The sequence below is a fragment of the Bos javanicus genome, chromosome 10, assembly GCF_032452875.1.
Source record: "Bos javanicus breed banteng chromosome 10, ARS-OSU_banteng_1.0, whole genome shotgun sequence".
NCBI lineage: Eukaryota > Metazoa > Chordata > Mammalia > Artiodactyla > Bovidae > Bos > Bos javanicus.
Window position 1 is genome coordinate 23,742,267 of NC_083877.1, and position 12,604 is coordinate 23,754,870.

The 12,604-nt window shown below is 41.0% G+C and overlaps 1 gene segment (V, D, J or C); it reads right to left on the reverse strand.

The window, feature by feature from the left end:
• Positions 1 to 8,987: 8,987 nt before the first annotated feature.
• On the reverse strand, positions 8,988 to 9,546 carry LOC133255145 (T cell receptor alpha variable 20-like). The segment is given in 2 exon segments: positions 8,988 to 9,328; positions 9,495 to 9,546. Coding segments are annotated over 2 exon segments (393 nt in total).
• Positions 9,547 to 12,604: the final 3,058 nt, after the last annotated feature.

Sequence of the window (12,604 nt, forward strand, 5' to 3'; positions counted from 1 at the left end):
TCAATATGCTATCTAGGTTGGTCATAACTTTCCTTCCAAGGAGTAAGCGTCTTTTAATTTCATGGCTGCAGTCACCATCTGCAGTGATTTTGGAGCCCAGAAAAATAAAGTCTGACACTGTTTCCACTGTTTCCCCATCTATTTCCCATGAAGTGGTGGGACCGGATGCCATGATCTTCGTTTTCTGAATGTTGAGCTTTAAGCCAATTTTTTCACTCTCCACTTTCACTTTCATTAAGAGGCTTTTGAGTTCCTCTTCACTTTCTGCCATAAGGGTGGTGTCATCTGCATATCTGAGGTTATAGAGATTTCTCCCAGCAATCTTGGTTCCAGCTTGTGTTTCTTCCAGTCCAGCGTTTCTCATGATGTACTATGCATATAAGTTAAATAAACAGGGTAACAATATACAGCCTTGACGTACTCCTTTTCCTATTTGGAACCAGTCTGTTGTTCCATGTCCAGTTCTAACTGTTGCTTCCTGACCTGAGTACATGTGTCTATTCTTTTTCAAATTCTTTTCCCATTTAGATTGTAAAACTATTATTTAAATTGAAGTTGATGAAAATCTAATGATCAAAGTATTCATAGTATAATTTTAGATCATTTTATCAGATTTTTAAAAAACTAATTTATTTATTTTAATTGGAGGATAATTATTTTACAATATTGTGATGGTTTTTGCCATACATCAACATGAATCAGCCACAGGTATACCTGGGTCCCCACCATCCTGAACACCCCTCCCACCTCCCCTGCCACCCTGTCCCTCTGGGTTGTCCCAGAGCATGGGCTTTGGGGGCCCTGCTTCATGCATGGAACTTGCACTGGTCATCTATGTTACCTATGGTAATGTACATGTTTCAGTGCTATTCTCTCAAATCATCCTACCCTTGCTAATTGCCTCTATCTGGAAGGAAAGTCAATGTAGAAAACCCCTTAATGGAAAAAGTTTCCTCAGCACCAAGACAAGACGTGGTTGGAGCCCCATCTGCAGTTTGAGTACTAGGAACAGGTTCCCTCTGTGTACTGTGCCTCACAGCACAGAGGTAGGTGGTCGAGTCACTGTGCTGAGAAGTTGCAATGTATAAAGCACTGTGTCTTGATGATTTATCCAACGAGACTGTAATTCTTCCACTTGCTTGCTCTTTCTGATTCGCCTGAATTGACAGTAGAGATGTGAGCCCTTTCCCGGGATCCTGCCAGAACCACTGAAGGAAGTACAGTGCGCTGTCAGTGTAACTGCAGTTAAGAACCATGCTGTCTCCCTCTCTCACGTTCAGAGCTTCAGGACTCTGACTCACGTCCTGTTTAGTGCTCACCCCTGTTCAGAAAGAGAGAACAGACAGGCTGGTTAGTGGCTGATTATTCTTTGGAAACTAATTTTAAGTTTACTTTTTTGCTATCTACAGGAACTCCCAGAAACCATGCAGGTACAACTCCCAGACTTCCTCTCTTCCCTGGGGAGGAATATCCGGGAGTTGCCCATTCTTTGCCAATTTCCAAATCCCTTTAACTCACAGTCTAGTTGTAACCAAAGGATGAGCAGGCTTAGGGATTTGTCCATTCCTTCTGTTATGTAGACTCACTGAGAACTGAGTTCTTGTGTCTGTAAAATGTTCAAGGACTCACAGGATAAAAGATCTACTTTGCTGCCTCTTGTTTTCAAAACTTTCTACAGGAAACACAGCGTCAGCCCAGCCAATCAGAGCAAGTCACATAGACATGGAGGAGGCCAGCACCAGAAGCCCATCTGCCAAGAGTGGGAGGTTGCAATGGAAACACCACCATCTCAGGACCAAGCCCAGCCTTGCCAGACAAATGCTTATCTCTTTCCCTCCTCTTTCCCTCCTCCTAGGGAAAACAATTTTTAACACATCAGATTTGCAGAATGTGGTTAAGTATGTACATAGAGGGGCTTCTCCGATGGCTCAAACAGTAAAGAATCTGCCTGCGATTCAGGAGACTGAAGTTCAATCTCTGGGTGGGGAAGATCCCCTGGAGATAGGAATGACAACCCACTCCAGTATTCTTGCCTGGAAAATTCCATGGACAGAGGAGCCTGGTGGGCTACAGTCCATGGGGTGGCAAAGACTCAGACACTAATGAGTAACTAATACACACAAGTACCTAGAGAGAAATGTAAGCGTAGGTACAGGGAGGGAAGAGAGAGGGGGGTTCGGGATGGGGAATATGTGTATACCTGTGGCAGATTCATGTTGATGTATGGCAAAACCAATACAACATTGTAAAGTAATTAACCTCCAATTAAAATAAATAAATTTATATTTTTTAAAAAAAGAAAAAAATTACACAATAAAAAAATAATAAATTTGCAATTTGAAGTAAAAAAAAAAAAAAGAAAAGAAGAAATCATAGGTTTTACTGCACAGCTGTAGCTGAACCTCTTCAGATTCCTGTAACTGCTCCCTCCTCTTGCCACTTCAGTTCTTAAGAATTATTTTCTTTAATTCACACTTTCTTGAAAATCCCTTTCTATCATTTCTCAGCCATCAAGTTGCAAAAAGAGTTAAGAATCATAATATTCACATTCAATGTGTGTGATAAATCAGGAAATGGGCACTTTCACATCCTATAACTGAAGCACAATAAACTGTTGGAAATTCTGAAAGAGATGGAAATACCAGACCGCCTGACCTGCCTCTTGAGAAACCTATATGCAGGTCAGGAAGCAACAGTTAGAACTGGACATGGAACAGCAGACTAGTTCCAAATAGGAAAAGGAGTAAATCAAGGCTGCATATTGTCACCCTGCTTATTTAACTTATGTACAGAGTATATCATGAGAAACGCTGGGCTAGAGGAAGCACAGCTGGAATCAAGATTGCCGGGAGAAATATCAATAACCTCAGATATGCAGATGACACCACCCTTATGGCAGAAAGTGGAGAAGAACTAAAGAGCCTCTTGATGAAAGTGAAAGTGGAGAGTGAAAAAGTTGGCTTAAAACTCAACATTCAGAAAACTGAGATCATGTCATCCTATCCCATCATTTCATGGGAAATAGATGGGCAAACAGTGGAAACAGTGTCAGACTTTATTTTGAGGGGCTCCAAAATCACTGCAGATGGTGATTTCAGCCATGAAATTAAAAGACGCTTGCTCCTTAGAAGGAAAGTTATGACCAACATAGACAGCATATTAAAAAGCAGAGACATTACTTTGCCAACAAAGGTCCATCTAGTCAAGGCTATGGTTTTTCCTGTGGTCATGTATGGATGTGAATGTTGGACTATAAAGAAAGCTTGAACGCATAAGAATTGATGCTTTTGAACTGTGGTGTTGGTGAAGACTCTTGAGAGTCCCTTGGACTATGAGGAGATCCAACCAGTCCATCCTAAGGGAGATCATTCCTGGATGTTCATTGGAGGGACTGATGTTGAAGCTGAAACTCCAGTACTTTGGCCACCTGATGTAAAGAGCTGACTCATTTGAGAAGACCCTGATGCTGGGAAAGATTGAGGGCAGGAGGAGAAGGGGACAACAGAGGATGAGATGGTTGGATGGCATCACCGACACAATGGACATGTGTTTGGATGGACTCTGGGAGTTGGTGATGGACAGGGAGCCCTGGCGTACTGCGGTTCATGGGGTCGCAAAGAGTTGGACATGACTGAGCAACTGAACTGAACTGAACTGAAGTATAAGCTCAATAAGATTCATAGGTGTTATTTACATATCATTGGCCAGAAATTTCACTTGTCTGAGAATTTTTTAAGAAATAGCCTAATAAATACATTATGAAATTGCATATTGTATGCAGCACGGATATTTAAATATCATTCTATACAAATATTCAATACATTGTAATAGACTGGCCCCGGTGGGCAGTGGTGGGGCTGAGGACACAGAGGAGGAAGGGATGGATTCCAACAGAGGGACCAAACTTTTGGCAGCTGTGGGTCTGAGAACAAGAAGGCACTGCCCAGGGACAGAGCTGCCATTGGCTGACATGGGGCAGGCAGAGGCAGAAAAGGCTTGGGGCCAGTCAGAGGCTGGGTTTGGGCAATGCCAAGGGAGAGGGGCCCGTGAGAGTCCACATGGAGTGTGAGGGAGGCAGTTAGGAAGGTACAAGAGACTGGTGTTCAGGACTGCCCTCTGGGCAGGGTTATGAACTGGGGATTCATTGCTTTGTGGTGGTGCTCCAGGTCTAGTGGGGGCAAGATACTGTATAGTTGTCAAAAGAGTAAGTAGACTTATTTCTGACTTGCAAAGATTTTAGGGACTTATCCAAACTGGTTATTTACATTTTAAATTAATTCTTGTTGGAGTATAGCTGATTTACAATGTTATGTTACTTTCTGCTGTATAGCAGAAATACTTTCAAACTGTTTAATTCTGGAGTTTTTATTTTTTTTAATTCTCATTTTATGTTGCCTGCCACATTTATCTCAGAAACCCCTTCGTCTTTAAACATGTTTAAGGCTCAGTTTCCTTACCTGAGGATAGATTAATATTACTTTGTGGGTTTTAGATTACAGAAGGAGTATCTAAAGTGCTGAGCAATGGACTTGGCATATGGTAGTGGTTCAATAAATGATAATAAAGACTCTGATGTTGAAGATGAGAATGACAAAAAGACAGGTAGAAATAAGAATCTCATGATAATTCTCTGATCTATTCCACTGAAGACATTGGGCAGACTATAAAGCTATAAACCCAAAAGATTAAAACTGAACAAAACCAGATGGTATGGATAAGAATACCTGTGTCTCTCTCCATGAATCAGGAAGCTTCCTCTTCTTCTTCCCTTCTTTGTAAACCTCCTCTCTTCTTCTACCCACAAAGGAGGAGTGAGCAGGGCTGATTCTGTCATTCAGAGTCCATTTATGAGTAGGATATTGAAAAAAAAGTGAAAATGCTAGTCGCTCATTCATGTCAACTCTTTGCGACCCCATGGCCGGCATCCTGCCAGGTTCCTCTGTCTATGGAATTCTCCAAGCAAGCATACTAGAGTGAGTAGCCAATCCCTTCTCCAGGGGATTTTCTTGACCCAGGGATTGAACCCGTGTCTCCTGCACTGCAGGAAGATTCTTTACCATCTGAGCTACCAGAGAAGCCCAGGAGATCAGTTCTCAGTCTAACTTAAAACATAGGACTCCAGAGTCCACTTATTCTGCTAATAGCTCCTGCATTTTGAAGTCTTTGCCTACCTGTGATAATGCATTTCTATAGAGGGCTAATTTAGTGCCCTAGGAATGGCTGCCTCTTCTTTCTCTTTCAGCTCAGATGCCTGAAAAGTAAATCAACTCTTGGCCAATTTGAGGTGTGTCCTATCTTTCCACCTCATCTTTATAGGAATTCTGAGCTTGCTATTCTGGATTCAGAAGAAAGTAAGAAACTCTACTTAGGCATGAACCTCAAACCCACCTTTCCTAGAGGTAATCAGAGGACCAGTGATATTAGGTCCTGGAGGAAATTAGGTCCAGGGGTCAGCTAAAAGTCCTTATTCACTTTCTGTTTGTATTAAGCCTATATATACAGCATCTTCAGGAATCTTCCCAGTGTTGAGCAGGGCAGGGTTTGGCCATTCTTAGGTCCCTGACAATACCCCATAGGATATTAAATCCCCACTTCAAATGGAAATATTTTAGTTGAATAATAATGAATATATGACATATCAAAACATGCAAGATGCAGCAAAAGCTGACTCATGGCTTTCCAACTTTACAATGGTACAAAAATAATATGGATTCAGTATAAACTGCACTTCTAGTTTTGAATTTTGATCTTTTCATGGGCTAGTACGATGCTGTCTTTTTATGCTGAACATCAGCAGCAACTTGCAGCTCCCAGTCAGTGACTCAATCGCAAAGGTAAACAACCAACACACAACCATTCTGAACCTAGACAGCCACTCAGCTTTTCATCTTCAGCACAGTGCCAAATAAATTACACATGGTAGCCAGCATCAAATTATAAGATAGGCTCTCTATTAGATAATTTTGCCCAACTGTTGGCTAATATAAGTGTTCTGAAGATGTTTAAGGTAGGCTAGGCTGAGTTATGAAGTTCAGAGTTCAGGTGTATTAAACGAACTTTTGACTAAAGATATTATCAGCTTATGATCAGTTTTTAGCACATAACACCATTGTAAGTCAAGGAATATTTGTAATTAGAGACAAATTTATGAATTTAAATTATATTTGTCAGGAAAGAAGAAATGATGAGAATTAACAGTCAAAGTTGCAAATAAAAGAACTAGAAAAAGTAGCAAGTTAAAATAAAAGAAAGTAATGGTAGCAAATAATAAAACATGAGCAGAAAAAAACACAGTTTATCAACCATCATAAGAGAAAAATAAATATATAAATAACCTTTTATCTGTTAGACTAACTGAATCCATAATAAGGATTATGAAGTTTCTCCCATAAGGCTATGCTTACATGACCTCACTATAGTGAACTTTCTGAAAATTGTTTCTAAATTAATTCTAAATTAAAAACCCTACACAAATTCTTCTATAGGTAGAAAAGAAGCTTTAAATTGCAAGTTACCTAATGAATCATTATAATCTTGATACCAAAATCTGACATTAACATGGAAAAGAAAAAGTTGAATACTAGTATCATTCAGGAAAATGGGGGGAAGTGCTCAATAAAATAATAGCAAATCAATGTTTCATTATGTAAAATGGACAAAACAACATTCCTAAGAGCACTTAACTCTAGAAGTGAAAGTTGGTTTCACATTTAAAAATCAATTTAAATAAATAAAAAATATTTATCAAAAACACTATAATTAATAGTCACAGTGAAATAGTGAATGCTTTGCCTCTGAGTTTGGGAATAAGAATTCTATTCAACATTTTATAGGTGATCTTAGCCAGTTAAGTAGGACTTGCTACATCATTTGTGGGGTGCAGTTAAAATGAAAATGCAGAAAGCCAAGTGGGCTGGGGAGTCATCTCGTTGGACCACTGCCCAACCCCAGACCTACTGAAGAGCTTTCAGTCGGTGAACACACAGAGGTGCTGGGTGAGTGCTCCTTGGAGAGGACATGGAAGCTCTACAGTTCCACTCACAAACCTGACCCTACACGCCTCTGCCATCTGAATATTCACCTGTATCCTTTATCATAGCCTTTTATAACAAACAGGTGAAAATAAGTGGAATATTTCTCCTAGTTCTGTGAGTCACTCTAGTGAATGAATTGAGCCCAGGGTTTTGTTTTGTTTTGTCTTATCTTGATTTGGGAATCTTCTATCTACAGTCTTTTGTTCAGAAGCACAGTTGATCCCTTGGGCTTGTGACTGTCATGCTTTTTGCAAGTAGAAAGTGTCAGAACTGACTAGAATGATAGGATACTCGGGTGGGATTGCAGAGAATTGCTTGGTGTGGGAAAATACACATCTGTTGACCAGAAATGTTTTGTGCAAGTACTAAAGGAGACTCATAGGAAAAAAGGACATAAGAGAGCAGAACTGGATTTTTCCCTACACAAGAAGGAAAAAAAATGTTTTGTTTTGTTTTTTTCCCCAAAACTGTAATCAATCCAAACAACCCAAATATCTACTTTTGGGAGGATGGATAATTAAATTGTTAGATATTCATATAGAGGAACTCTACACATCAATTAAAAAAAGAACAAATAAGACATAAGCAAAGTGACACCAATGAATTGCAAAGATATTATTTTGAGTGAAGAAAACCAGATATAATATATACTATGCATGTAGATATTAACAAGTGTAAAATTTCATTGAGTTCTAAGCTTCAGTTTTGTACACTTTATTATATGTATTGTAAGACTTGGATTGTGAAGAAAGCTGAGTGCCAAAGAATTGACGCTTTTGAACTGTGGTGTTGGAGAAGACTCTTGAGAGTCCCTTGGACTGCAAGGACGTCCAACCAGTCCATTCTAAAGGAGATCAGCCCTGGGTGTTCTTTGGAAGGAATGATGCTAAAGCTGAAACTCCAGTAGTTTGGTCACCCCATGCGAAGAGTTGACTCATTGGAAAAGACTCTGATGCTGGGAGGGAGTGTGGGCAGGAGGAGAAGGGGACGACAGAGGATGAGATGGCCTGATGGCATCACCAGCTCGATAGACATGAGTTTGAGTGAACTCCAGGAGTTGGTGATGGACAGGGAGGCCTGGTGTGCTGTGATTCACAGGGTTGCAAAGAGTTGGACAAAACTGAGTGACTGAACTGAACTTCAGTTACAGAGAGAGAGAGAAGAGAAAGCCAAGAATCATTTTGAATGTTGAGATAAATGTCAGTGTCATCACCTGAGAATAAAAAGTGGTTCCTCTGGGGAGGCAAAAATAAACTATGTAGAACAGTGGGAAGAAAAAGAGAGCGCTATTTGATTTTGTAAATAAATGAGAGTATTATTTTGATTAAACAAAAAGAAATTTTATTTTTAAAAAGGATGAGAAAGTGAGAATCTCAGATGAGACAAGGTTGAAAAATAATCATTGGCTTTATCACCACCAAAGCCACTGGTTTAAGTGACAGCATCTCTCAGAGTAATGCTCACAGAAGTCAGGTTCAGGGAGGGGAGGACTGGACTTGAAGAAATGGAGACAGTAAGTCTATACAGTCAACTAATTTGATTATTAAGGAGAAGAGAAATGTAGTAATAGGGCTGGTGGAGATATGACCTTCGAGAATGTATTAAAATGGGAAAGATTCTCTTACACACATGTGGCCAGATTATCATAAGAGAATGCAAACAAAATTATTTCAGGGAAGAAGGTACATTCCTGTGGCGTCTTTTCAAGGGGCCCAAGACTGGAAACCAAGACTCCATACAACCACTATCCCTTTTGACTCTATACGAGGGAAGCTCTGGGCTGTTTAAAAGAGCAGACTGATCCATGGACACACAGGGGGGACTGTCTAGGATCCTGGACAGAATGCCCAGTAATCTCTGCTGTCTGGCTGCATCACAAGAGTTCGTTCTCCATAGGACCACTTGGGAAGAGGCTCTGGGTGCTCAGGAGGAAGGAAAACAGCAAAGACGCCCTTATTCTAGAGCCCCAGCTTCAGGGTTTGGGTACAGTCTGCAGGTGCCTGGGGAGCATTGTGTCTGCACAGCGCAGAGGTAAGTGGCTGAGTCTTCAGGTTTTGGGGCTTCGATGTGCAGAGAACTTCCTTTCTTTAACAAGGTGGCTCTCAGTCTTTCTTTCTGCTTTTCATCCCCAACTGAGTAAAGAAGGAAGAGGAGTTCAGGGCCCTTCCCGGGATCTTGTCTGTACCACTGTAGCCCTCTAAAACTGCTGTAGCTGCAGTTGAGACTGAGACTGTCCCCCTCCTGGATTCTCAGGGTCTGAGGACTCTGCTCCACTTGGTCTTCACCACTCAACCCTGTTCAGGAAAACAAAATCAGAAACAATACAAAGCTTTCAGTTCAGCAGTACTTAAAAATTCCAACACAAAGCTTGGGATAAGCAGTGTCTAAACTCCTCTCTCTCTCCTCCCCATCTTTGGGAAAATGTGCCCATAGGGCCTCATCTCTTAACCTGCAACTTACATCCAAGCTGAAGCCACAAGACTACGAATGCACATTCCAGCATGTGCTCCATCCTGCCATCTCACTCTTGATGAAACCTTAATGATTCCAAGTCTTCTCCCCTGAAGAGCTGCTCCTGTGTCTTAGTTCTTCTCTAATGCACAGGAGAGCCTTGCTGTTCCGGGCTCAGCCAGTCACGAGCAAATCCTCTAGTAGCTGTCATGCTTTTGACTTTTAAGGCACTAGAAAAATGAAAAGAATGGAATCACTGCCACCTGGTGGTCACAAACACAAACATCTCACAGGACCAACTATGCCACCTACAAAGACAAATATTCAGGGAAGGACATCTTTTATGTTAGTGGCCACAGTACATAGGAGGTCTAACACAGTAATCAGAAAAGCCTTCTCTGCCTGCAATTTTAATCATGTCATTGTTCCTTGAATGTACTTTAAAGCTAAACTGCTACCAAGGGTTATAGGAGTTGAGCCCAAGCATCACTGTAATGGGGCTTACCAGGTGGCACTACTGGTAAAGAACCCATCTGCCAGTGCAAGAGGTGCCAGAGACATGGGTTCAGTCCCTGGATCGGGAAGGTCCCCTGGAGGAGGGCATGGCAGTCCACTCACATATTCTTGCCTGGAGAATCCCATGGACAGAGGAGCTTGGCAGGCTACAGTCCATGGGGTCGCACAGAATCGGACACGACTGAAGGGACTCAGTAGCAGTGGCATTGGTGTAATGGATTGTGTTTCCCTCTACGGTACACAAGAATCTCAGCAGGTGAGACCTTAAAAAGACTAGAGTGCTGAGAGAAGCAGAGGGATAGAATAGTTGTGCATCTGACTGGAAACCTCTTTGACAGAGAATTGGGAATATAAATTAAGAAATCTATTTCTTCAAATAATTTTATGCCTGGCTTCAGGGACCAAGCATAACTAAAACTCAGGGTCAAGAACTCAATAGATCTTAGGAGGACAGAACGGGCTACCATGCAGAAGGAAAGAAGAGCTCTCCAATATAGACATCAGACAGGTCAGAAAGTCACAGGGCAGAGTGGGTAGCAGAAGATAAGTACAGCAAAACTAGCATTGCTCAATGTGCCTGGTTCTATGACACCCCGTTGGATTTTGTCACTGAACGTGTGTCTCTGTTGTGGAGTTGACCACCATTTTTAGGAGCTTTCTTAAGACTTGTCTGAATGGCACATTCTGCCCTAACCCCATTAGCTTCAATGTGGAAAAAGAGCATCAGCTCTCAGCTGCACTGTTTTGATGTCACCTTATCCTTTACCCACTCAGTGACAAGAAAGAATAAGCAGCATAGAAGTTCTTACACTAACAGTGTTTGGAGTTTGTTGTTCTTAGACTTTTTATTTGAAAATTTGGTAATTTCTCAGTGATTTAAAAGTCACTGAACTAACTTATATCCATTGTAGCATCCTTTGATTTAATTCATTTTAACCACACTTAGCAAGCTCTCTTACAATCATATTTAGAAGGCAGCTTTTCTTTGCTCCTGAATGTGTATCTCAGAAAGAAGATGAGAAAGATAACTGCAAGATAAATGCAGGAGCTCTTTGTAGAATAGACACTAAATGAATCCAGGAACTGGATGAGGGATGTGTAATGAAGCTCAAGAGATGATTTACAGTTGCGAACTTTATGAAAATTGCATGTCATTTTTAAAATACTTTTAATTTGAAATCACTATAGATTCATGGAAGTTTCCAAAAATGTACAAGGAGGCTCTGTGTACTCTTTACCTGGTTTCCTCCATGGTGTCTACACCAGGAGATTAACATTAGTAAAATCCACAGGTTTCAATTTTAGATTTCCCCAGTTTTACATGTAGTCATGTGTGTGTGTGTGTGTGTGTGCTTGTGTGTCACTCTATTCAATGTTACACACGTACAGATTCCTGTATTCATGTATATCACATGTATAGGTTCATCACCACAATCAAGATGCACAACTGTTTCATCATAACAAGGTTTCCCTAGGCCATGCACACCTTTGTAGCCACACTGACCCCCTTCCCTAATCACTGACCCCCTTCCCAGACAATCACTAATCTGTTCTTCATCCATACAATTTTGTTGTTTAGTAATGTCATAGAGTGGCTTCCTTGGTGGCTCAACGGTAAAAGAATCTGCCTGCCAAGGCGGGAAATGCATATTTAATCCTTGGGTCAGGAAGATCCTCTGGAGAAGGAAATGGCAATCCACTCCAGTATTCTTGCCTGGGAAATTTTTTGGAGAGAGGAGCCTGGCGGGAGTCCATGGGATTGCAAAGAGTCAGGCATGACTTATCGACTAAACAACAATGTCCTAGAAATGGAATTATATAGAAGTAACCAATGAGATTTTTTTCACTTAGCATAAGTAGTAAAATCATGAGATCTATCCAAGTTACTGTATGTGTCCAACTTGTTGGTCTTCTTATTTCTGAATAGTATTCCATGGTATAGATGCGCCACAGTTTGCTTAGCCAATAACCCCTGAGGGACACTGGATTGATTCCACATTTCGGCTGCTGTGAATAAAGCTGTTATGAATATTCAGGCACGAGTTTTTATGTGAATAAAATCTTTTATTTATTTAGAATAAGTGTCCAAATGTGTGACTGCATGTTTAGTTTCATGAGAAACTGCCAAGCTATTTTCCAGAATGCCCGTACCATTTTATATCTTCATCAGCAATTTGTGAATGATTGAGTTTTTCCCACATGTTTGCCAGAATTTAGTGTTATCACTATTTTTATTTTAGCCCCACTGAGATTTGTGTAGTGCTATTTCACTGTGGCTTTAATTTGCATTTCTCTGACGGATAATATTGTTGACCATCTTTCAGGTGCTGATCTGCAATCTGCATATCCCCTCTTTGGTGAAACACATGTTCTAATCTGTTTCCCGTTTTCTTCCCTCATAGCTCTATTGGTAAAGAATCCACCTGCAATGCGGGAGACCTAGGTTCGATCCCTGGGTTGGGAAGATCTACTGGAGAAGGGAAAGGCTACCCACTCCAGTATTCTGGCCTGGAGAATTCCATGGACTGTATAGTCCAAGGGGTCGCAAAAAGTCGGACACAACTGAGCAAGTTTCACTTTCACCCCCAGTTCTGTAACTTATC